The sequence below is a fragment of the Procambarus clarkii genome, chromosome 38, assembly GCF_040958095.1.
Source record: "Procambarus clarkii isolate CNS0578487 chromosome 38, FALCON_Pclarkii_2.0, whole genome shotgun sequence".
Taxonomy (NCBI): Eukaryota; Metazoa; Arthropoda; class Malacostraca; order Decapoda; family Cambaridae; genus Procambarus; species Procambarus clarkii.
Window position 1 is genome coordinate 16,295,010 of NC_091187.1, and position 27,644 is coordinate 16,322,653.

Sequence of the window (27,644 nt, forward strand, 5' to 3'; positions counted from 1 at the left end):
ATAACCAGGCGATATAACATCTGTGAATGTGAATATAATTATTCTTAGTGTTAATTATTATAATTAATTAGTGAATGTGAATGTGTATAATTAGTATAATTATTAGTGAATGTGAATATTCATAACACACCTGTGTTATGAATATAACCAGGCGATATAACATCTGCGTCATGTGTTGGACACATGATGATTAGGGATTTTGAGGTACATTTCCAACAGCTGTTAAATTGCTTTGTTAAAGTTGGAATTTATATGTGATTACAAATGAAAGGAATATATAATTAGTTTAGCATTAATTATCCAGTTCTCATCAGAAAATACTAAAAATTTGGTGTAGTGCAATTGATCATGAAAGTCACAAATATGAGACAGTAATATGAGTCACGTAAAACATTTATTATCGCTCAAAACAGTCATAATTTTCGATCATAGGAGAAGTTATGTTCCACTTTTATGAATACTGCATAGCCACGAGGCACCAAGCCTGCCTGGCACGATACCCCTGACAGACTGAATCCTGGCAACCTTTCAACAACAAAAAATATTTATCTTACGTGAGAAAAGATGGCATTTCTCGGGACTCTAACATGACTTCCATCATTCCCTCAGAAGACGTGTTTAATGCAGTTGGAACAGCTGACAATATTGTGGGTAATGACTGATCAAGCTTTAACATAATAGTGAATCAATGCCAGGGCCCGCGTGTCAGATAGGCTATCTGGAGCCGACTTAAAACACACAGCCAGTGGACAGAATTTCCATGATCCCATCTCCTCTTGCTGATGTCAAGTCATTGGCTACACATTAGAGGATGCTGCTGCTGCTGCTGCTGCTGCTGCTTAGTATTACACAAGTTATAATATGACCGCCAGCAGTTATTCAAGCCAGAGTAGACAAGCGGTTTAGTTGTCTACATTGGTCAGATTGAAGACCATGTGAAGAGAAAACCCGCTTCGTATCAATCCTGATATTTTGTAGTCGAAGCACGAAGAATCTTTCAGGATCATCAGGATCATTGCTTTTGCCACTGTCGCCGGAGACAGGAATTAATTGTATCCTTGATCTTCACGGGAGATACTCGGCCACACCATCAGTGTTTTAACATCGCTACATTGCAATATGTTGACATATTGCAACACAGTAAAGAAAAATCAGTTGTGTAGGCTTTTTTCTCTGTTAATAGTTTACCTGGTCAATATAATGTATGAAGACTAACACAGGTGCAACAAGTTCATTCTTAATTGGTATACTGCAGCTGCTGATGTATGATACTACTTTCATTGTTTAATTGACTTACAGTATTCAATACAGCCTAAACTACTATGTTAATCACCAGAGTCTAGCATTGAACATAAGAACTGAGAACTGGTTTGAAAAGTCAAAAACAAAAAGACGAATTCCAAGTGTACCAATTACACCAACATACCATGGAATTGGGTAGTCCTCAGAGTAGCCACATCGAGCACGGGGTCTGCAGCAGTAGTCCCAGGCACCCGTGTGGTCCGTTTCACAGAAGAAATACCCGGCTTTTCGGTCCTCCCGGCAGTGGTCGCGGTAGCAACGGATTCCCGTTACCACCGCCTTGCCTTCACCAGGGGGGTACTGGTCCTCATACTCGAGCTCGTCTGAAGGGCGAAATAAGGGTCAAGATGATGCTTCGACGCTCTCTGTCTGCCTCTTATTGTTCCTCTATATCTTAATCCGTCTTGTCAGTTTTCCCCTGTCTCTATCTCATATTCTCACTTTCCCTCCCTCTCTCTCACTTACCCACAGCGCACTCCCTGTCGTAGAGGCGTCGCTCGTAGAAGTCTGACTCTCTCTCCTTCACCAGGTTGTAGGAGGAGAGGTCTCGGTGCTCCTGGTCACTCAGGAAACAGTTCTTGTTCTTCATTGAGCCACGGTAATACCTTCCAAGTGGAGACCTTTCATTATTTTTCTTGTTATTATTATTCATTATTATTTATTATTAATGTTACTGATATTATTATAAATTTTACTGTTATTATTTACAATTAATTTTACTGTCATTATTTACAATTAATTTTACTGTTATTATTTATCATTAATATTACTGATAACTACAGTATAATTAACACAATTTTAAATCTTGCTACTATTACAATTATTAATAGCTTTAATTTATTTTGACATTGTTTTGTAACAAGCACTTGAAGATTTAATGCATGATAAATACTATTATGTTGTTATACTGTAGGAAAAGGCCTTAGGCCATGACAGTAAGTCCTCTATGATGACAGGATTGTGTACAGTCCCTTGCCACGTGCTGATGTTTATAAATAGAGAGGACACGTGCAGGACAATGTTGCCATCTCCTGCCACGTGCTGATGTTTATAAATAGAGAGGACACGTGCAGGACAGTGTTGCCATCTCCTGCCACGTGCTGATGTTTACAAACAGAGGACACGTGCAGGACAGTGTTGCCGTCTCCTGCCACGTGCTGATGTTTACAAATAGAGAGGACACGTGCAGGACAGTGTTGCCGGCTCTTGTCATATGTTGATGTTTACAGAGTAAAAACATCCTTACGTGATTCCTCAGCAGGTAACGTGAGTACACATGAGTGAGTGTGAGACAAGTGGGTAATGTGACGATACTAGTATTGACCTATACAGGTGTGCCGGTGACGCGAGGTACCGTACGCCAACATACAGGTGAGTCCCTGCAGCAGTGCTATTGAAGTGGAGCGTAAGCGACCGACGCGACGTTGCCCAGGTGAAAGTTATCTCCGGGAGCTGTGACCTACATAGCTGGGAGCCACGAGAGAGCCTCTCCTTTTCATGCCCTCCCACCTGCCCTCTCTTCTCCCCCCCCCCCTGCCCAGCCACCTGCCCTCCCACCTACCCTTCCACCTGGGCCTGCCACTTGCCATGCCACCTGCCTTCCCTGCCCCTCCCATGTGAATCCCTCTGCCCTCCCACCTGCCTTCCCCTACCCAACCATGTTGCTCCCCCTTCCCTCCTACCTGCCTTCCCCTGCCCTCTCATGTTCCTCCCCCTGCCCTCCTACCTGCCCTCCCCCCAAACCCTGCCACCTGCCCTCCTTCCAGCATCACACCCAATCCAATTATCCAGCAATATCCTAAACAATGACATACATGGCTTCTCCATAACAAACGTTCTGGCTCCATGTTGTAGCCATCCATTGTAACATTTCTCACGTACATGTAGTATCTCTGAGACCTTGTTTCTAATAATCAAATAATTGTTAACATGGTCGTTGCCTAGTTCCTTAACAAGGCCTTCCAAGGACTTCCTTAACAAGGACTCCACCCAACAGCTGGAGCGTAGAGGATATTGGTCAGTAGTTCATTTTAAGTGTCATTTCTGTCTTCTAGTAGAGGGCCACAGCCCTCATGCACAATGAAATCACAATAGCGTGATATATCCATGAGAAGATCTTTGGATCAGGATCGGATCCGGGTCCTGGGGTTACCGTAGACGCATGTCTTGGTTCACTGGCGAGGCGCGCACGTCTGGGGTTACCCGGGACACGCTGGTTCGATTCTCTCATTTTGCTCCAAAGATTTCATCTACATTCCTTGAACTTCTTCCAAAGATGTGGCCAAGATGCCTGGTCAATATTGGCTTTACAGATGTCTGTAGAGCTGAAGTTTAGTACAAAAGTTGGAAATATTCAGCAAAGGCATTAGAATTCATTAGTATTATTGCTCGTAAATACTGTTACTTTCAGCAGTTGGTTTTTAATTAGCATGTTCATTGCCGCTTGAGCAGGTTTTCAATTTCTCAAGACATTCACCTGATCGGTCTGTTTTTTTTGGCCACTTGTGTTGAGTTTTGTTAACAAAAACTGAACCTTGAGTGAGAATCTCCAGCTATAAGCTGGTGTGTCAGCGCTCTTCCTGCTCGACAAGTCTCCGGTAATACATTCACATAGGACCCTCTTCACACGGTGGTCCTATATATACGGTCCTCGATATATGGTTGGCGTCACACCGGCATCCAGCTCCTCGTGACTGGTTAGTCTTATAGAAGCTGTCAACTGTTCCGGGTCATGTTGATCACTGTTATCAGTGTTGGGTGGCGGCCGTGTCTGTCTGGCGAGAGGAACTAGTTCGGCTAGACGGTTCTTGCTGTCTTGTTTATGGCCACGTCTCCTGGTTCTGCTCCTCCTCTCTCCGTCTGTCTGTCTGTACTTTCCCTCCTATACCTGTCCCTGACTTGCTGCATCTGTCCATATCCTGTTCCACTTGTCTCTTTGTTTGCTCCTTCCGTCCCTACTCTGATACTTCTGTCCCTATCCTTGTCCACATGTCCCTACCCTCGTCCACCTGTCCCTACCCCCATCCACCTGTCCCTACCCTAGTCCACCTGTCCCTACTCTTGTCCACCTGTCCCTACCCTTGTCCACCTGTCCCTACCCTTGTCCACCTGTCCCTACCCTTGTCCACCTGTCCCTACTCTTGTCCACCTGTCCCTACCCTTGTCCACCTGTCCCTACCCTTGTCCACCTGTCCACTACCCTAGTCCATGGCCTGGTCCACGTCACCTCCCTGGTTTGTCTCCCACAACAGGTCCTGTTGAATGTATTTACAACAATCCTGTTGCTTAAGACATGAACCACAGCAATAAATATTCACATCAAACCAGTTAATTACTTGTTTCGTTATCTGATTGGCCGCGGTGAAGCCTCCTCTCGCTAACGTTTCGTTATTTTTAACACCGCAGCGAAGTGCTTCGTTCTTATATACAACAATCAAGTTTCTCTTTCAACGAAAAAAAAATTCGGTGACGATAAATTTTGTATGATTACTAATGTTAATATTTATCTGTCTTACACTCTTAAAAATGTTATAATGAAATCTTAGAGAATATTTTAACAATATATTGTGTTTTTACAATTTATATTATCTTATAAATGCACTGAATAATTGCAATTATCTAAGAAATTTCGTTTCAAAAATTCCTAAAACAGAAACATAAAGAAAATATAATATTAAATATAAAGAGATTGTATTATTTTTAAAGGTGTTCATAAGAACAACTTGATTAAGAGAAAGGTGAGAGTCATTGGTCCCGACTCATGACTTTTCAGCAGGTCACAAGCAGGAAGCGTAGCGTCCGCCCTCCTTCACTTTCTCTACGTCAGTTCTGTGTTCACAGTTACGTGTGTGGGTGTGTGTGTGTGTGTGTGTGTGTGTGTGTGTGTGTGTGTGTGTGTGGGTGTGAGTGTGTGTGGGTGTGTGTGTGTGTGGGTGTGTGTGTGTGTGGGTGTGTGTGTGTGGGCGCTCACGCATATTTTCTAGTTTAATCGTGAGTATTTTCTTGCAGGGTTCCATGACGGGGCTTCATAATTAAGAGCGGGTCTCACATACTTTATATAAAAAAAGCCCATAAAGATCCTTTGGCTTGAGCTCATATTTTCTCCGCTGTTTTGCAGCATTTGGCTTCAGGTGCTTGACAGCTGGGTGGACAGCGCTTCGGATTCGTAGTTTTGAGGTTCCGAGTTCGATCCCCGGTGGAGGTGAAGACAAATGAGCAAAATGTTTCTTTCATCCTAATGCCCCTGTTACCTAGCAGTAAATAGGTACCTGAGAGTTAGACAGCTGCTACTGGCTGCTTCTTGCGGGTGTGTAACAAAAAGGAGGCCTGGTCGAGGACCGGGCCGCGGGGATACTAAGCCCCGAAATCATCTCAAGATAACCTCAAGATAAGGGCTTTGTCTACTTTATGGCCGTTCTCTTTTCATTTGCAGGAAATTTTCTGAAATTTTGAAAAGCTGAAGCTTATACTGTTCCAGAAATGTTCTAAGATTACTTCCACTTCTCAAATCACTAAGATTACCTCTCCCCCGGGAGCGTATTATTTTTAAAGTGGCAGAATATTAGTGTGACTTATTTTCCAGAGCGTCAGTGTTGCCTTGAGAAACTCTTAGTTTATCGACACACCTTGTTATCTTCTGTCCTTTTATGTAGAAAAGGAATTATCCAAAGATGGATTTGACTGGATAAGAAGGATATGTCAGAGAGAGAAAGACTTGTTCGACAGAGGAGGACTTACCTCAAGGACTATGATTTAGCCTAAAAGAGAAAGACTTATCTAAGAAAGAAGGACTTGTCTAAGAAAGAAGGACTTGTCTAAGACAGAAGGACTTGTCTAAGAAAGAAGGATTTGTTTAAGAAAGAAGGACTTACCTGATGGATAAGGACTAGTCTACGAGAAGGACTCTCTTGAAGGTTTCATTTAAGAGATAAGGACTTATCTAAAGGAGAAGGACTTACCTAAAGGAGAAGCACTTAGCCTCCAAGAGAAGGACTTACCTAAAGGAGAAGCACTTATCCTCCAAAAAAAGGACTCACCTAAAGGAGAAGGACTTGCACATGTAGCGTCTAGATCGCGCACATTCCCGCTCACATTCTTGGATATCAGCCACCGTGAAGCTGTCCCGAACGACTCTTCCCTCGAGCGCCGACTCCGTCACCACCAACCGGAAGCACTCTGACGGCCGCGCGGGCAAGGAGGAGGAGGTTAGTGATATATTGAAGAGAAAGTTAAGATTACGTGATGATTTGGGAGCTTGTGAGAGAGTATGAGAGGCGGTGGTGTATATGAGGACGATATGCGGTCATGAGATGAGGTGAGAAATGAGTAAGTTATAACGCTATTAGGTGAGGCAATCAGGGGCCAGATTCACGAAGCTCTTACGCAAGTACTTACGAACGTGTACATCTTTCCTCCATCTTTGACGGCTTTGTTTACATATATTAAACAGTTTACAAGCAGGAATATTTCCCAATCAACTGTTGTTATTGTTATAAACAGCCTCCTGGTGCTTCGGAGCTCATTGACTGTTTAATAATTATTAACAAAGCCGCAAAAGATTGATAAAAGATGTACAGGTTCGAAAATGCTTGCGTAACTGCTTCGTGAATCTGGCCCCAGATCATGGATGATGCATATGAGGAAGATGAATGTTATTTCAAGTTGAATATATCGCCTGCATGATGCTGAACATGAGGAAAGGAATATGATATACTGCCACGAGTGTGTATAACACATGAATGATGACTACTAGACATACAAGGTATACTAACATCAGGTGCGTATGCTGAATGAGGGATGATATACACAAGGGGATATTGTTTTCATGAGGAAAATATGCTCTTTTGAAACTCATTCTCTGCAATACTGAAAGATTGACTCACAGAAGCAGTTAATAACTTCAAACTCATCTGGTGTGATTCTTGAAGCAAGAAACGTACAATTAACGTACACGACTTATAATTGACGTACACGACGTATAATTAACGTACACGACGTACAATTGACGTACACGACGTATAATTGACGTACACAACGTATAATTGACGTACACGACGTAGAATTGACGTACACGACGTACAATTAACGTACACGACGTACAATTGACGTACACGACGTACAACTGACGTTCACGACGTAGAATTGACGTACACGATCTTGCCTCACGACCTAAGGCGTTGATCCACGCGGCTGTGCATCAAAATCTAAAGCGTTGATGTATATGATTTCGCCTCATCATTATTTTAATTATCTATCTGACCTTTGACATTGTTATTCATCACAGGGTCAAATTAGCTGATGGTTTCATGAATTTTGCAGTCTCCGTGATGTAGTGGTAAGACACTCACCTGGCGTTCCGCGAGCGCTATGTCATGGGTTCGTATCCTGGCCGGGGAGGATTTACTGGGCGCAATTCCTTAACTGTAGCCTCTGTTTAACGCAACAGTAAAATGTGTACTTGGATGAAAAAACGATTCTTCGCGGCAGGGGATCGTATTCCAGGGACCATAGGATTAAGGACTTGCCCGAAACGCTACGCGTACTAGTGGCTGTACAAGAATGTAACAACTCTTGTATATATCTCAAAAAGAAAAAAAATTATTCCAGCACTAATGAGCCTGAACCCACAAGATACCTGATAACTGTAACAAGCCAATTCAGGTGTTTTTATTTCGAATATTTTGACAATTCGGCGGTGATTAATATTGATATGATAGTTATAAATTTAATGTGTTAATTCAGTTCGATTCTCTTCACTGTAAATGTGAATCTCCAAGATTGTATTGACAAAATCCGTAGAAGTGATGAGGGTTCGAACCTATGTTCCTATGACTAGACCATGACATGGTATATACATTTATTGTATTAAGTGTCATTTGCCAAAATATTAGTATTCATTTTGGCAAGAATTAGTTTACATTTCATATATGGAGGATTATTTCGATTATAGAAAACGTAAAGTGCATGTGATGAAGTCCACAGCTTATAGAAAACGAAATGGCAGACTTAGGTATTTCTAAACACTCCCGCGAACTTTGTCAACGCCTCCTCTCAGAGAGTCTTTTTTTTTCCTTCTGTTGTTGCTATGTGCATGAGTTTATATGGCAAAGTTGTTGAACTAGACTTCTCGCCAGCAGAAAGGACTTGGTCATAATATCTATTGACACGAAATTACCAACCAAATACCGAAATCGTTAATGATTTCGGCAAATGATCAACACAGAATGCGAAGACTCGTTCCGAACAAGCTAATATGCCACCAAAATAGTAATATGACCAAAATGTCACAACAGGATCTGCAATATTAGTGTTCTAACTCAGTCACACTCACGATAACACCTTAGAAGCCAAGGGGGTATAAAGAGGACCTTGCGTCTTAGATTTTCATGTTATACCCGATACGATTTCCGTATAAATAACTATATTAAATACGCATCTTTATGTAACAAATAAGCAACTTTTGTATCTTCTTGTTATTCTGAATATTTTTGAATAAAAATTATTATTATTAATTATTATAATTATTATTGTTATCATTATAATTATTATTATTGTAGTGTACATGAGCTTCTCAACCCCCATGACAATTCTCGGCAAACGACGGTCATTTAACAATGGTTAAACGATGTAAAAGTTGATCATCTGTTCATTAAACGTTACTCGAGCATGCTTTACCTGTCGGTAAGTGGTCAAGTCACTATGATATCATAAACAATTCAGCATTTTAAACCCCGGAATTCTAGAGCAGATGTTAACAACAACTAAAAGTACTTTAAAAATAACACATGAAATAGTCTGACGAACTATTGACTTCAAGAAAAAGAAAATGGTCGTGCAGTTCACTCTCCTTTCCTAGGGCCTCCATGTCAAATCAAATCAAATGTTCATTCAGATAAAAGTACGTACATTCAAATGAACAAATCCACAAGGGCCGTGACGAGGATTCGAACCTGCGTCCAGGAGCATCCCAGACACTGCCTTAATCGACTGAGCTACGACAGGGTAAAAAGGGTTTAAACCGAAGTTCTTTTTTTTTTACCCTGTCGTAGCTCAGTCGATTAAGGCAGTGTCTGGGATGCTCCTGGACGCAGGTTCGAATCCTCGTCACGGCCCTTGTGGATTTGTTCATTTGATGCATCACGTTAGTGTGATCTCTGTGTGTGTGACGTACACTCAAAATGAGTTACAAAGATAATGTTGGATCTCTAGAAAGAGCTAGTACATACAATGCCTTAAGTCACTTATACGCACAGCGTTTCGGGCAAGAAACGCCAGAGGAAAGGGCAAGACATTTCGGGCACGAAATGTAACAAGACTACAGTACCACTGTGGATAAAGTACAACAGAGGATGATGACAATCATCTCAAAACATAGCCAACTCACACACCAAGAGAGGATGAGAACCTCACTACTGACAACTCTTTTTAAGCAAGGCCAAACAAGACTGACCTCTATGGGGCACTTAAGATACAAATCAAATTGGATAACGCAAATCTAGACAACTTCTTTACTAAGTCAAACAGGACACACGAGAGGAAGAACACTCTACTAGGTTGTTTTCCTTCCTGGCGGCAGTAGTAATTCGATTAAATAGCCTATCTACCGTCGATTTCAGAGATAAGATCAACCTGAAACTAAAACACTTCTGAATTTTATTCTTTGAGTTTAATAACGCCTTTGATTCTGTGACCAATGAGACACTCACTAAAAAGTTGAGGCACATGATATAGGAGGGACTATCCTTAGTTGGATTAGAGTTTAGTTATTTCACAGAAAGCAGAGTTAGTATAACTTCAGTTAAATACGAGTGTAAGGACAGTTCCTCAGGGCTCTGTCTTGGGACCTCTGATGTTTACCTTATAAATAAACTATTTTGGTTCAGAAGTGAACAGCAACATTTACATATTTACAGGCGATACAAAAATAAGTTGGAAACAGTTTTCTGAAGAAGAAACAGAAGTACAATAATATATAGATATATTTTATAAAGTTTAAATATATCATCTCAAAATAGACCTCGAAACAGTGGACATAAATTGAAAAGTTTAAATTCAGAAAAGACCTGGGTAAATACTGGTTTGGTAAGCATCAAGACCTGGGTAAATACTGGTTGGGTAAGAGGTTGTTGATTTGTGGAACCATTTACCTGATAATAGACGTGGAATTACTTAATAATTACATATATATGCCAATATATATATATATATAATACCTCGGATGGGCCAATAGGGCCTTCAGCATTTTTCTTTATTATGTACTGGAAAAAATCTTATTAAACAAATAGAGAATTAGTAGGCACTAGGCTCCATGTTCTCTACGTGGCCACTAGAGACAATGGCCACTAGGTAAACATAGTTAATAACGTGGCTGAATAAAGTGAAACAACCTACACACATGTAAAATTAAATCTAAATAACGGCGTTTCGGTATATGACGATCCGAAACGTCGTGACTTACATATCAGTTCATATGTGTGAGGGTTGGGTTATAAATGGTAAATATGTGCTCGAGGACCTCCACACACACCTCCACATAATACCTGAGTACACTACAGCCATCACCCGTGCTCTCAAGGGTCATGTTGGGTGAAACTTTGAAAAAGCAGTTTTTGCTTTGCATTAACCAATTATAACTACTAAGTCTTATAAATTCTAAGTTACATAAGCTTAGGTTTATTCTAATTGACACAAAACAGTTTCCAGGAACTGGTAATATGCTTGTTTTAGAGTTTTTCTTAGATTGAAAGGAATTGTTATGTCAACAACCATGTTTTATAAATCAATAAACAATGAGAGTGTGTCTGAAGCATGGAAAGTTACTAACATTAAACAACCTCTCCAAATGAGAACAAAGATATTACCTGAAACGTTTTAATGCGCAGTTCATTGCAAAGATAAAGTTTCCCATAGTGCATAACCAAGAACAATATAACAATATCAGTGAGCTAAAAATTGAGGTTTAGTATCTAGGATATCAAACGTGTTCTTGTCTGTTCTATAATATAGCAGTTTTATTCGTTTATAAGCAATAGCTAAAGCTCTTAATTAGAGGAAGATGCATTATTAGACCATACTTGAAGACAGAAAACACTACTCACTAAATCTTGAGAGTAGGAGCTACGGAAATAGTGATAGAAGAGTGATGCGAGTTTGTGGCGGACTTTAAGCTGTGCTTTTTGGATCGCTATACTACAGAAAACTGTAAAATTTCTATGAAACACAAGTAGATTATGTGAAGTGTATACAGGGATAGATTTTTTTTAATAGGAAGGAAGCAAATGGTGTGTTCAATATATCAACTGAACACACAACTCGTAACACTGGATTCAGGTTGAATAAATTTAGAGTTAGAGAGAAAATATTGGGAATGAACACTTATATGGCAACAGAGTCGTAGATGTCTAGAAGAATATTTTAAGAAGTGCCTCTTTAGGAGTGAGTTTACTGTGATGGTGCTCAGATGACGATGAAGATGACTGACTACATCAGACAAGGAGACAAAGTGACGTGCACGATACAGAGTCTGCCAGTGAAAGGTATTACTGCTGGTAAAGTGCATTACTGGAGTCAACACTAGACACGACAGAGTTTGAGTTACCATTCCTGCTGTCAGTAAGACCACTGCTGAGTCCGCCGCCGCCCCAACCTCCACTGCCGCCTCCCCAGCTTCCACCACTGCCGCCACTTTCACCGCCACTGCTGCCACAGCAAAATAGTGGAGGATGTTAGGTTGCATAATTCACATATACATACTCACATGCTCTAAAGGATAAAATTACTCTGTATTGTGAGCTGTTAGTCACAGAGCAAGGAATATTTTCTCAGTATATTGTACCGTCAGTGGTCACAAGCAGAGCATGTCTGCTTGTACACTCTGGAGACCACAAGCAGAGCATGTCTGCTTGTACACTCTGGAGACCAAAGTCCAATCCCAAGCTCAACTAAAAAAGTAATTGCATATTTTCTTAGTGTTCTTTAGAGCACGCTGATGTACATGGTGACTGGTGCTGTACAACCTGCATGAATCAACAGTCACATCCCAATAACGCGATTCATCAATGAAAATATTTTTTGGAGCAGATCGGGGGTATAGAACCGACGTCTTGGAGCTGTCTAGACGCGCACCTACGGTGACCCAGGATGCTGGTTTAATCTTTGCTCCGAGGACTTTCTTATTACGTGAATCTATTGGATTTAACTGTGGTATAAATGAAGTCCAGATGGCAGTGGTCCCATCACATGGTAACTAGTTCCTGCGATTTGTACCATTATATATGTACATATTGTTCATGGGTGTCCCAGTGGTGTTAGGGCTACGCTCCGCTCTTACCCTTTACTAATATCTCCACCCCATCTTCCACTCTCTTCTTCCCTCTCCCCAAAATCCGCCCTTCTCTCTCTTTTTCTCTCCCCACACAATTCCTCTTTCTTCCCTTCGGTTTCCCCGCATCCCTTCCTTCTGCACCTCACTCTCTCTCTCTCTCTCTCTCTCTCTCTCTCTCTCTCTCTCTCTCTCTCTCTCTCTCTCTCTCTCTCTCTTGCACACACGATACATCCTGACACACGTGATACATACTGATGCACGTTATACATGCTGACACACACATTAATGCTTTGGGCGACTCGATCACCAGGTCGACCCGGACACCGCCGGGTACCGCCGGGTATTCACTCAAAAAGAGGGAAAATTGACCAAATAGGTGTTAAACATGAGAGCATTAGCGGTAGGTCGACGGGTCTCCTTCCAGTGTGCTGCTCCTTAGCGAGCCAAACACCAGTCAAGTAAATGCGAGGACGCGTTGTATTTAGTTAAGGATGTGTTCAGCTGTTTAGAATATATTTCATGTCCTATGCATGCAAAATTATGTCTCTCGGGCGAGGAGAAACAATGGTGTTTAACGAGGCTCTGACGTCACTTCCGTTACTACACCACGTGCTGTGTTCTAGCGAATGTAAATAGGCGACATTATGATGGGGTATAATTGGGTGAGACATAAAATATTAGCCAATCAGAGTTGAGCTGGTTCATGAAATGAGAGAGCCTGCCTGTCAGATTTGCCCTCGGCAAGTCACTCAGTACCTAACTGATGTACGGAAAAGTCAGGTATAGTCTGAGCTTATAAAATTACTGAAATTGTGAACAAAATTAGTAAGGATGGTAATATGTGAACAGATCCATTGTTCACATGGACGTGAACACTCACGTCCACTCCATGCGAACACTCACACACTCACACACACACTCATGGTGTGTGTGTGTGTGTGTGTGTGTGTGTGTGTGTGTGTGTGTGTGTGTGTGTGTGTGTGTGTGTGTGTGTGTGTGTGTGTGTGTGTGTTCACGTTATCGTGAGGTTATGATTTATTTTTTTAACCGAAGCAAAAACAGAGCTCCAGGATATCCTCCTGTGTGAGGTTATGCATTGTTTTACCGAGGTTGCCACATTTTGCAAACGTTCTTTTTTTGTTATGTTTCACATTGAATTGTCTGCCGTTTCCCAATTTTTTTTATTTCGCTTTAAATCTTTGTTTTACATAAAAACAAAACCTGAAATTCGGTAACACTAATGTTTATCTTCATTGATTCTATACTTTTACGTCAGATTCATTACTTTGTTCACATATAAACATACAAATCCAGAAATAAGCTTAATTACTTACTAATAAGGGCTTAATAGTAAGCCAACCTCTGTTTCCTTCTCCAGAAAACTTATTAATGACGCTGCTCAATTAATTTTAATCATTGTTGCATAAGGTAAAGAGTATAGGTCCCAGGACCAAGCCCTGAAGCACCTCACTTGCGGCTGCTTTTCACTCTAAATCAAACATTTACCCAGTTCTCTCTCTGTCATGAGCAATGGAGGGAAGTTTAATGAGTGTGGTTGATCTGCCATTAACAAAGTGGGATTACAGAGGTTACTCTCCACAATTCTTGAACAGAGCCTAACTCTTTGGGATTAATTGACCGTGATTAACGAGGGATGAATAGGATATCCTTTACATTCATCTTGGAAACTACTTCATCGGGGGGAGTTGTTCGGGTTTTGTTATGTTCGTTTATTAACTTCATCTCAAGTAATTAGTTGTTTACTTATCTTCCCTCGCCCCATATATCTGGTCAAGATCAGGCAACTTGTCATGTGCATCTCTTGCATCAGAAAATATACCTATTTTCAATTCCACCTTTTTCTTGAATAAGATGACCTGGCTATTTTCAATGGCTCAGTCATCTTCTCAACTTTGGTTTGATAATTTGGAAATTAGCATTTCTACAAGTTTTTTAGAATTTTTAGGCCTATAACAAATGCTATTATAGATTTTGCATAAATTGTTGAGGCTTGTTCTTTGTGCATCTAGAGCTCCAAACAGAATTTTCATCACTAATGCAAGAATTGTTCACGAATATGTTCCAATTTCAAACCATACATCTTAAATCCTTATGGAGATGGATAGGTCAAGGGAGCATTGTGGCGTGAGCGTGGTGTTAGACATGTTCCTACAGAATATGTCCTTACGAGAGGTTGATACCTCACGTGCCAGTGAGCTGCCTCAGCTTCCATGTTCTGAAGGAACTGCTATTCTGAGACTGAGTACCGCGTGGTTGATGAGCATCACCTGTTTTTTTCCGAGCACGTGGTTATGAGGGAGTTGTGGGGATCTGGGAGTGCGTGTTGGTAAGCAAGAGAAGCTAAGCTGTCAGGCGGGAAGGCCAGCTCTAACCAAGCCTTCACAGCTGCCATTATGTTTCCTTCAAACTGTGATGGAACAATGCTGTCCATCACTAAAGTCACTCCTTCCTGCCTCAAACTTGGCTCTTGGATTGGGCATTGTTTGCAACATTTATATTGTTACTGACCATCTCCCTGACAAGATATTTATACAATTACTCACCTCTTCGCAAGACATTTATGTTTTTATTCAGTCCCCCCCCCTTGTAAGACTGTACCCCACACACTCACTCACACACATATATATAATGTGTGTATGCATATATATGTGTATGTAATGACAGTCATTAAAATACACTTTCAACATACGCTACTGACACGCCTGTATATCGAGACGAAGATCTATACTTATAACTGAAAACAAGTCTACAAGTGCTTACTAATAGCAATTGCGGCCGCTCCTGCTCTTGGCGTAGAAGTCAAAATCCTCGTCCCGGGTGAAGTCATGGGAGTTGCTGGCGCCCTGGGTGCTGAGTTCACAGTTGTCTCTGTACTGTTCGTATCCCTGCCTCTTGAACCTGTAGCAACAACATATAATTATGAATATTGTTACTGTTTCGTGACTGTTGAATTCCCACCGTTATACACACACTGGATAACAAAAACAGTTTTTGTTAACTAGTTTTCTGAAAAGTGTATTTTGTTAAAAAAGATTTCTGAAGAGTTTATTTTGTTAAGAAAAGACTTCTGAAAAGGGTATTTTGTTAAAAAAAAGACTTCTGAAAAGGGTATTTTGTTAAAAAAAAAAAACTTCTGAAAAGTGTATTTTGTTAAAAAAAATGACGTCTGAAAAGGGTATTTTGTTTAAAAGAATTCTGAAAACGGTATTTTGTTTAAAAGAATTCTGAAAAGTGTACATTGTTTGATACACTTCTAACCCGAATTTTAGTATACAGTATTTTTCAATATAATTACTGAGTTCAAAGGTGACCATACGATGATATACACAAAGAGTGGTAAATTCCACTTCTCAATGTATATATATATATATACTGAGAGTATACTTTCACCCTGGACTATACTGAGGGCTGAAGTATACTTGGTGGTACTATAGGTGTATATAATGGTGGCCTTAACAACTCCAGAGGATGATTCTCTCAACATGTATAACAATTACCTCACGTATTACATCATATTGCATGCAATCATTCACTATAGACAACAATGGTTCATGATTATGATAAAATATAAGATTTTGTAGCCAAATGTCGTGATAATACCCTCCTCAGGTATTGACTGCACACCGCGCAGGTATTATCCCCTACAACGCGCAGGTATTAACCCCCACACCGCGCAGGCATTAACCCCCACACCGCGCAGGTATTAACCCCCCCACACCGCGCAGGTATGCAAATGAGAGCGTGCAGATCTTATCACACGAGAGGAGGACAAACAAAAGCCGACCTCCTGACACACTTTACCCTTTTTTTACCGTAGAACAGTTATTTAAAATGCGTGACAATTATGGCTACTCATTATCTGGGAATAGAAGGTAAATTATGAGGAGAAAGTGCATGACTAGTAGGCCTACATGGCTCTTGGAAGGAGATGGGATAGCACGGAGGGAAGGAACGGTGCCTAAAAGAAGTGGACAATCGGAAATCGAACGCAAACCTGCAAATAGCCAGGCCGACGCTGTATCGATCAGTCTAAGTTTCTAGGAGGAATGAAAGTGAATAAATGAGGAATTGCCTGAATAAATGGGAAATAAATAGTGTAGAACTTACCCAGTTGTACTCACCTACTTGTGCTTGCGAGGGCTGAGCTTTGGCTCTTTGGTCCCGCCTCTCATCTGTCAATCTACTGGTGTACAGGTTCCTGACCTTATTGAACTCTATCATATATTATGGTGACCTTAACAACTCCAGAGGGTGATTCTCTCAACATATAACAATTACCCCGTTCTAGTGCAGGTCCCCTGGGTCCCCTGACTTAGTGCAAAAACATATGAAACTGTGCATAGAGTACTGAAGATGTGCGTTGTGGTGTGAGGGAAGTGTTGGGCTCTCAGCCTGTGTACAGCATCGCTTGACAAGTTGTAATCACAAGTGTTGTTACATCATATCTAAAACACTTTTTTGGGGGGAGGATTATGTTTTTAACTGAGGAAGATGGTGGCAGGACATATATATCTATATATATTTATATAAAAGAATATATGTCCTTTTGTCTGTCTGTTCTATCCAAATAGTTTCTGTGTGTGGCTCAGTTTTGATGTAGGATGATGGCAAACTTCACTCCTTTTAAAACTTCCCTTTCAATCTTTATATGAAATTGTCTGTCTGTCCGATGTTCGAGACCAGACGCTCGGGGCTAGACCCATTAAATTTTGCAGAATTAACGGTGATTTTATCCAGAGAAACATCAGGGGTGTCGCGGTCGGCCCCGTAGTGCCATCCCCTGAAGGGGGACTCTACCTTAAAGCCCCTAAAACACACACAAGCGCCACCTCACAGCTCAAGTGGAAGTTCTCATTGATATGAATCAAGTTAATGTGATTTATTTATGTTTTTGAAGTGCGTAAGGTGTAGGACCACTTTGTTCTTCCACCAGAGTGCCTGTGGTTCATATGTAGACACTGGGACTGGCTTCACCAAGGGCCTCCAGACCTCCACACTTCCTGTGATTTCAGTAGAAATCCGGTTGTATGACTTTCAGAAGTCAGCGGCGGTCTAGTGGAAGAGTACGTGACTGGTTTTGGTCGAAGGTTCGCGTCCACCTCACAGCTCTAGTTGATTTCCTCATTTAAGAGCCTCCATCATGAAGTCTGTGGATGTGAATTGTTCAGCCCAGCCTCCATAGACTATCATGATCATGAAAGATGACCGATTTACTTTCTAGTGGCAACTATTTAGTTAGTGATCGATATTATATACAAGTCCACTACGGGCTCACTATATCCGGTGCTACTTGGAAAAACATTTCCGAGTAGCTGAATCTAAAACAACAAAACGATATAATATATAGGGAAAACTTTTAAAGTGTTGGTGGTGAACAGAGGGAAAAGGGAAGAGCTGGTTGGGCGTGTGGAGAGGTATGTGGGAGGGAGTGGAAGGGGAGGAAGGGGGGGTGATGGAAGAGGAAGATAAGGATGTGATAGGGTGAGGGGAGGTGTAAATGGGAGAGGGGGGGAGGATAATGTGAGCGTTACCTGGGTACTAAGGCGACCCGGGCACTGCCGGGTATACCACCTAATGCATGTATAGGAGAAACAAGAAAGAAAGGGAATTTTCAGGGTGGAAAGCGCCAAGCCATTATGACTATATTGCCCTTGGAAGGGGTCTGGATTAAGATTTGGGATGGGACGGCGGGAAGGAATGGTGCCCAACCACTTGGACGATCGGGGATTGAACGCCGACCTGCATGAAGCGACACCGTCGCTCTACCATCCAGCCCAAGTGGTTAGGCATGAGAAAAAAAGAAGAGAAAGCCGGAAAAGCGGTGAACTATAGAAAAACTTGACCTGTAATTGAAGCCTAGACAGAGCGTCTCTCTGTCACACTCCGTCTCACACTCCCTCCTGTCCCGGGTCCGGAGCACCTTCCCTCTAATGATGAACCGACGGTCAATTCTCTCCCGCGTCTTGGCCAGCTCGTAACAGCTTCCACCTGCGGGTAGTGAGCAATGGTTACCAAGGTACATAGGAAGATTGATATTCGTACATATATATTCAAAAATATATATATTTAAAGATTCTCTGAGTACTCTATATTTTCTTCTCCGAGGCTATGGGTCCCTACACTTGCACAAGAGGTGGTACCCCTTTTAGGTATATATTTAAACATACATATGTTCAAACATACATATATACAGATATCCATAACGTGAAGGAAACATACATAATTATCACAATAATATATAATTCACGAAGGAAACATCTTGAATAATTTCATAATAGAACAACTGACAGCAATTATCCTGTTAATATTCTTCTTTACATCTAATTAAAATTCATAACGATTCGAATATTTCTCGAGTTTATCTTCAGATTTAAAACACAAGAGTTACATTATAATCTGCCAGCAAAACTATGAACTTTAATTGGATAATATTACACACTATAATATAAAGTGAATCTAATTACAGACTAAATCATTCAGTTATATTTACGGAAATTAATTAAAAATTTGATGATCTTCAAGTTAGATACCAAAAACTAATTCGAAATTATAATAATAACTAAAAGTTTTCAGAAAACTTATGCAAAAACAAAATATTTAAAATGAATTATAGATTACTAGCTAAATGTTGTAAGAAAAATAAATATTACACAAAACTTATTATCAAATATTATAATATATGTCATAATTAAACTAATAAAATAATGAAAAATGTCAACACTTAAAATAAATATCACACACTCACACACAAATCAGGGGAAACTAAAGCATATAATAACAAAATCTACGTTAACTGTTCATGAAAATAAAAGGCTTACTGTGACATACAGTATACATTTGAGCAGCTGAACTAGAGAGCTGAACTGTGGCCTCTCTAATTATTTAGAGAGGCCACAGCTCTCTGATAAAAAAAGAATCCATTATTCTCAAATCCGACTGGCCATTCGTGCACAAGTCCAAGATTTTAAAAGCGGATTCCAGCATAAAACGATTCACCTCTTTACAATGATTTCTAATCTCTGAGAATGCTGGCTTAGATAGTGGTAAGCCAGTCTTAAATTCCTTAGTACTTCAGTATCATAATCTTTAAGTTCCAAATGGAACTTCTGACGTATCCATCATTACAGCTGGATCATTTATACATTACAAAAATGTATACATTCTTTACTTGGCTTTATATATATATATATACTTGGCTTTACAAGAATGTTAAATCAACTTAATATCTATATTATCTGTTACCCCCCAATGTAACTTGTTGTATATAAGTAAATAAATAAATAAACATATATACGATAACAGAGCACGGGATTGGGGAGGGGGTAGGCAATCAATCCTTAAATTTAAATCGTATCTTTAAATCATTATCGTATGTATAATTTTCGTAATTTAATCTCTCTGCCTGTCTCTCAGTTGTACATAATTATAGCAGGCGAGCAAGCTTTTAGTTTCACATGACACAATGTCAAATGCTAGTCATATATCCAATGGATTGAATAAAAAATGGAAAGCAGAAACCAACAGAGCATTCCTATAAGTTATTGCCTTACTGTGAGCTTCACCCAGGCGTAAAGGGATGCATAACATCAGAATACGATCGTAACATCAATTACAATACTTGTATATCATGCACCATATAATTTACATTGATAATGAACCTGGTCGAAAGGTATGGTGTTTAATTACATTACACTACACTACGTTTGTTCATATGGTGTTTAACTTTCGATTCCGCACACGCTTTCTACTTTGAAGGATTTATATTTGCGGTTTGTTCATCACGCCTCTCGAACACAGCTTTCCACGTTTGTGGGTATTTATTAGCGGTCTGTGCGTTGTGGCTAATGATTTGGGGGTTATCTAAGCTGTGTGAGAGTCGTAACTAACGATGTGGGGGTTATCTAACTTCATGCAAACCGTTATCTCGTTATCATGCAAACTTTCCTAGATGTATTTGCTGGGTCGTTCTTTTAACTCATAAGCCAATTGGTTTCGATTGGTTAATGTAACGACTCATTTTCTGCATGTATCTTGAATTGTTTTAAGTTATGTATAGAATTTATTTCGTGTTCCGTTTAGCACTAAAGGAAATTTTCCAGATTTCCAGTAAATCGTTGAGAAGAAATTCATTCCAATTCAGAATCCAATGATTGAAGTCTTCCATAACAAGCAACTTAACTTCAATACTTTGTAGCTGCTGTAATTCCCTGAAGGATATCAGTGATATTTGTGTGAGCATTTTCCTGCTTATGCCTGAGTCTTGTGCAATTTTTCTAAGCATTGTAGATCACAAATCACAATGTTTGCATCAACAGTAATAATTTCCAGTAAGATATTCAATAAGCAAAGTCAGTCACGTTGACCAGACCACACACTAGAAGGTGAAGCGACGACGACGTTTCGGTCCGTCCTGGACCATTCTCAAGTCGATCGACTTGAGAATGGTCCAGGACGGACCGAAACGTCGTCGTCCCTTCACCTTCTAGTGTGTGGTCTGGTCAACATATTTCAGCCACGTTATTGTGACCCATCGCCTGCAAGTCAGTCACCTAACCTCTGTGGCCTTTGTTGTGTCACAGTTGATGCCTCACTGTGATCACAGCAACAGTTAAGGAGATGTTCAACATGATTCATTATCAGGGTTAAAAGCCCAGTGTCTGGTCACTGGGGCATGGCGACGCGATCTCTGAGTAGCGAGGCATGACAATGTATTTACTTCCCCCTGAGTGTCTTTGTAATAATCACTATTTTAATAATAGATATGCTAGTCTAAGATATTTACGAATTCTCATAACGCCTGAACCGGAGATTTATGAAATAATTTTCACTGCAAAATAAACTCAATATTTAATTCTTGTCAATAAATCCCAAATATTTACTTCTAAATATCAGCATTATAATTTTTAGAATAATTTTATATTAAATATTATTAAACTAATAAGTCTAGATCGCTTATACTACTGTTGCATGCACTCCTAATGTTATAATCACAAAATATTTATATTATTTTTTCAAAACCTTCAAATAATAATAATAATAAGTTATTATTATTATCAAATTTTTAAATTATCAAATTATTAATAATAATAATGGTTATGTAAGAGCTGAGCATTAAGGTTTCTCCTGGTTTAACGCTACGCTATTCAAATGGAAAATAACGTAATATTATGGCATAAACTGACGTAAATTATACTTTGGGAAGAGCACGATCGTTAAGGAAACGGCGTCTGGACGCAACAGAAGCATGTATCCGGGATGGTGGGGTCATGTCTCCGTGGTGGTAGGGGGCCATGTATCTGGGGTTGTGGGGGGGGGGTGGAGGAGAAGGTTGAGGGATTATAGTTGGTGGGAAGCAGCAGACTTTGGTGGGTTGATATAGGGTTTAGGTAACGACAGAGTGGGGTTGTAGCCCCACAAATGACCGTATGTTGATTTTGGAGGGAAGGGGTGATGGTGTGGAGGGAAGAGGTGATGGAGTGGAGGGATTGTGAAGGGTGATGGAGGGTGCAGGAGACAGGAGGATACACGCTGGGTGTGGCGTTAGTCTCACGCATGGTGAAGAGCGCTCACGGAGGCGGCCGTAACTGCACACGGGCCGCGAAGACTGTCATTTAGGCCTGAGGAGTATGTGTCAATGGGTCACTTGTCACACGAGTCAAGAGCTTCGTGATGGGACGTTGACATACTGCACTTCGAATACGTTTACGCCCTTCTCAACCTACCTATACTTAACCCCTTCTTCCCCACCCCCCCTCTCTCTCTCTCTCTCTCTCTCTCTCTCTCTCTCTCTCTCATCTATACATATAGATCAAAACCTGTTTGCTCATTATAGATAGTTTCACGTGACACTGTTAAATGTTCCGTTCGTTTCTCTACACAGGTGTGTACAGGAGTAGACGCCTTCGGACTCCAGGTACCCGTTTCCTCTATCCACTGCTCTTCCAGAATTACTAGCAAAGCACAATATTCCTAGGTATTCCCAGATATCTCTTAGTATTTCTAGGTATTTTGGGGTATTTTAAATTTATTTCTAGGTATTTTGGGGTATTTTAAAGTTATTTCTAGGTATTTTGGGGTATTTTAAAGTTATTTCTAGGTATTTTGGGGTATTTTAAAGTTATTTCTAGGTATTTTGGGGTATTTTAAAGTTATTTCTAGGTATTTTGGGGTATTTTAAAGTTATTTCTAGGTATTTTGGGGTATTTTAAAGTTATTTCTAGGTATTTTGGGGTATGTCATATATATTTTAATGTATTTTGTATGTATTCTGCCGTGTGTCATATAATCTGCATGTGCGACCCACCTAGTACCATGCTGCTTCGTGAAGCATGTCATGGTGGCCTCTATAGCATATCATCAAGTTAGAGGCACTGAACGACACACCCTTCCCTTAACCTACAGCTAAACCGCCTCACTCTTCGGGCGACTGATTATCAGTGACAGGGCGAGTGAACGGTGTGTACTTAGACCGTTTGTTGAGGAGTTATGACCGTATGTTGTGGTGTTATGACCGTATGTTGTGGTGTTATGACCGTATGTTGTGGTGTTATGACTGCATGTTGTGGTGTTATCACTGTATGTTGTGGTGTTATCACTGTATGTTGTGGTGTTATGACTGTATGTTGTGGTGTTATGACTGTATGTTGTGGTGTTATGACCGTATGTTGTGGTGTTATGACCGTATGTTGTGGTGTTATGACTGTATGTTGTGGTGTTATGATCGTATGTTGTGGTGTTATGACCGTATGTTGTGGTGTTATGACTGTATGTTGTGGTGTTATGACTGTATGTTGTGGTGTTATCACTGTATGTTGTGGTGTTATGACTGTATGTTGTGGTGTTATCACTGTATGTTGTGGTGTTATGACCGTATGTTGTGGTGTTATGACTGCATGTTGTGGTGTTATGACTGTATGTTGTGGTGTTATGACTATGTTGTGGTGTTATGACCGTATGTTGTGGTGTTATGACTGTATGTTGTGGTGTTGTGATCGTATGTTGTGGTGTTATGACTGTATGTTGTGGTGTTATGACTGTATGTTGTGGTGTTATGACTGCATGTTGTGGTGTTATGATCGTATGTTGTGGTGTTATGACTGCATGTTGTGGTGTTATGACTGCATGTTGTGATCCCATGTTTGTAAGCAGGCGATGAGTCACAATAACGTGGCTGAAATATATTAACCAACCCACACACTAGAAGGTGAAGGGACGACGACGTTTCGGTCCGTCCTGGACCATTCTCAAGTCGATTGTGTCGAGCATGGTCCAGGACGGACCGAAACGTCGTCGTCCCTTCACCTTCTAGTGTGTGAAGTGGTCAACATGTTTGTAATATGCTGCGATTTTATTTAAAGAGTTACTTTATGGGTTGCCAGCTAGAATTTAAGTTTTTTCTGTTGAGTTACGTGTAGTAATGATGTGACCGTATATTTGTATTAAGTACCATTGTGATTCTGAATTGTTGAAGTGACAGTATGATTGGTCGACAGTTTCTTGTCACTCTTGTAAGACAATAGTGACAATGGATTGGCCCTCTTTAGTTGTTAAGGGGGAGTGATGGGTGACTACCATGAGGAGCTCCTACTGAGAGCTCATTCTGCTTCGCGATTCTCATTTTATACACATCACATGGGAGGAAAAAGAGAAAGTGTCCATATTCGGCAACAAGGTCCTCTCTTAATTAAGTGTAATTGCTGCGTTTTACGCTTTTCACACTATACGCGCGCGCGTGCACATACACACACACACACACACACACACACACACACACACACACACACACACACACACACACACACACTCACACACACGGGAGCCTCGCGGCTGAGTGGACAGCGCTCAGGGGTCGTAGTCCTAAGGGGGCCCGGGTTGGATTCCCGGCCGAGGTATAGACAAATGTTTATATTTGGTATAAGCAAATGAGCTCCTGTTAACCCAGTAGTAAATAGGTACCTGGGAATCAGACAATTGCTTCGGGCTGCTTCCTGGGGATGTGAATGTATGTGTGTGTGTGTGTGTGTGTGTGTGTGTGTGTGTGTGTGTGTGTGTGTGTGTGTGTGTGTGTGTGTGTGTGTGTTAGATAGAAATATATAGAAGACATACTAGAGAAAAAATTGATTAGTAAGAAAGGCGGGGTCCAAGAGCTAATAGCTCGTTTCTGCAGGCACAAATATCAAATACAATTAGTAAATACACACACAATAATTTGAACTGATTACCCATCACTAATTTTGAGCATGCATAACGTGTGTTAACATGATCGTAGACAATTCATCTGACCTGAGATGAGGTCACATCTCTCTATGTTTGCCTCAAGCCGAATATCTTTAAAATTATTTAACATTTCTTTAGTACTGAGTACAATGTTGACGCAGGAGGAGCTGGTCAACAATTGAGCCTCACTTGGGAGGATCACAAATAATTGTAACCAGATTTTGTCCCGATATTCTAACTTGTGTATCTTAATGTAAGAATATTTTATTTACAAAAGATATCGGGTTAATGTGTTTGTCGGTCCTGATAGATGAAAGCAACAGCACTGATCACTTGCCATGGGTAGTGTCACTGCTTGTTCGCGTGTCACTGCTTGTTCGCGTGTCACTGCCTGTACGCGTGTCACTGCCTGTACGTGAGCCACTGCCTGTACGTACGTCACTGCCTGTACGTACGTCACTGCCTGTACGTACGTCACTGCCTGTACGTACGTCACTGCCTGTACGCGTGTCACTGCCTGTACGCGTCGAAGCTACGTGAAAATGAGAAAATAACAATTATAACAGCATTTGTTGACCAGACCACACACTAGAAGGTGAAAGGACGACGACATTTCGGTCCGTCCTGGACCATTCTCAAGTCGACCGAAACGTCGTCGTCCCTTCACCTTCTAGTGTGTGATCTGGTCAACATACTTTAGCCACGTTATTGTGACTCGATAGCCTGCACAACAGCATTTGTTTTCCCGTGATGGGTCATATGTTTACAAGTATCATCAGATGTCGCTTACCAGTGCTGGACCAATACCAGTTGCTACCAGGCCTTCCGCTGGGTCTTCTCCCAGACTCACTCAAGCTGATGCTGGCGGATCCACTCGAACTGCTGCCGAAGCTACTTAAGCTGTTGCCAAAACTGCTTAAGCTGGCGCTGTCGGAATGACCTGAGCTGATGCTGGGTCTCCTGCCAGAGTTGCTCCAGTAGTTGCTGTTGCTGCCTCCTGAGAAGCTACCGGAGCCCTGGAGCTGCTCCACCAGGATGTGCTGGTAGTTAGTGCCACTGTAACTATTGCCAGAGGTCAGTTTGCCGTCGGTGTAGTAGCTACAGAGGCCAATAGAGGGCAGTAGAGCCCAGGCTAAGGCCAACACTGCTCCCAGACGCAGGTTACTGGTTTCTCTGTATGGCATCGTTCTTGTCTCTTCACTTTGTACTAAATTATCTCTGTTACATACGATAACAACACTGGAGATGTTACTGCTATCGTCACGGGAGCGCTTAAGTCACTTCACTTAAGGTTTCCAGGTTGTGCCTAGCGAGAGGAATGACTTATCCCAGATGGAGGGTGTTAGCGAGTGTGATGGTTCGTTATAGGTGCAGCGAGCGAGATGGTTCGTATCCATATGGTACGTGCAGGCCTCCAGAGGATACTGGTGCTGCTGCTCTCCGAGGCACTGAGTGGCAGCACTCCCGCACTCTGGCGCCGCCCACTCTTCTTACTCTCCACCACCCACACCTTTCACTCTCTGCTCACGACACCAGAACAATTATTGTGCCACTCACAATCACGAATTTGGTTTTTATCAAGATTTCCGACCTGTTTTTGGACTTGACTTTTCACGTTATCATTATAAGTTGCGCTATCGGTCATGGAAATGAGCGACCACTGGCTCCCGATGATAACGTTACAGGCGACGCTTCGATGTAAACAAAGAGACAGCGAACACATCCGAGCGAGCAAAGTTGAGGAGGAGCGAGGTGTGGACGAGTCTAGAGGGGCGGCATAGCACCCGGACAATACACTGGGATTCTCTCCTCTTCTCTGGTAGTGTTGCATCCCCTCTACGCCCACACTGAATGCGACCCGTTTGGTGGGGTGACGTCACGTCCGTCCGCGCTCACAAACGCGTTGTAGCAACAGTTCCGCCAGGCTATTGTGGCTCATACATTCCCGGGTCCTGGCTAGAAAGAGGTCATCGTCGGCTTTCCATACCGTCCCCGCAGCTAATTGGTGGAATATGGTCACCGGGGGAGAGTGGACGGGGCTAGAGACTGCGACTATGGTCACCGGGGAAGAGTGGACGGGGCTAGAGACTGCGACTATGGTCACCGGGGAAGAGTGGACGGGGCTAGAGACTGCGACTATGGTCACCGGGGAAGAGTGGACGGGGCTAGAGACTGCGACTATGGTCACCGGGGAAGAGTGGACGGGGCTAGAGACTGCGACTATGGTCACCGGGGAAGAGTGGACGGGGCTAGAGACTGCGACTATGATCACCGGGGAAGAGTGAACGGGGCTAGAGACTGCGACTATGGTCACCGGGGAAGAGTGGATGTGGCTAGAGACTGCGACTATGGTCACCGGGGGAGAGTGGATGAGGCTAGAGACTGCGACTAGAGACAGGTCTGAGGGGAAGGTACCTCTACCTATTCTATCCTTACCCTGAATGTTTTTTATAAAGCTTGAAGAAATGTTTGCGTAGGTTTTGCTCGCTGTATTCGAGAAAACTTGATAAAGATATATTTTTGTATTAGATTTGAAGGCTTCGTTTGGGTAACATTGACGTAGATCGGTTCATTCAATTTGCAAGCATTTCTACAGGCTCCGTCCTTATCAAGGTATGTTCCATCCTTGTCAAGGTATGCTCCGTCCTTGTCAAGGTAGGCTTCATCCTTGTCAAGGTAGGCTCCTTCCTTGTCAAGGTAGGCTCCGTCCTTGTCAAGATAGGCTCCGTCCTTGTCAAAGTAGGCTCCATCCTTGTCAAGGTAGGCTCCGTCCTTGTCAAGG

The 27,644-nt window shown here is 41.6% G+C and overlaps 1 protein-coding gene across 3 annotated transcripts in view; it reads right to left on the bottom strand.

Moving 5' to 3' along the window:
• LOC123771868 (uncharacterized) overlaps window positions 1-27,644 on the bottom strand; it is a 53,198-nt gene that overhangs the window by 5,041 nt on the left and 20,513 nt on the right. The window contains exons 1-7 of one of the 3 annotated variants that reach the window (XM_069337799.1): window positions 25,653-26,477; window positions 18,490-18,634; window positions 15,407-15,544; window positions 11,900-12,000; window positions 6,339-6,477; window positions 1,768-1,907; window positions 1,427-1,625 (exon numbers count right to left, since the gene is read on the bottom strand). In XM_069337799.1, coding sequence (XP_069193900.1) covers window positions 1,427-1,625; window positions 1,768-1,907; window positions 6,339-6,477; window positions 11,900-12,000; window positions 15,407-15,544; window positions 18,490-18,634; window positions 25,653-26,046 — 1,256 coding nt within the window. In that variant the 5' untranslated portion in view covers window positions 26,047-26,477. Of the gene's footprint in view, window positions 1-1,426; window positions 1,626-1,767; window positions 1,908-6,338; window positions 6,478-11,899; window positions 12,001-15,406; window positions 15,545-18,489; window positions 18,635-25,652; window positions 26,478-27,644 lie in introns of those variants that run through there. The other 2 variants (XM_045764601.2, XM_045764600.2) reach the window with 2 other exon arrangements.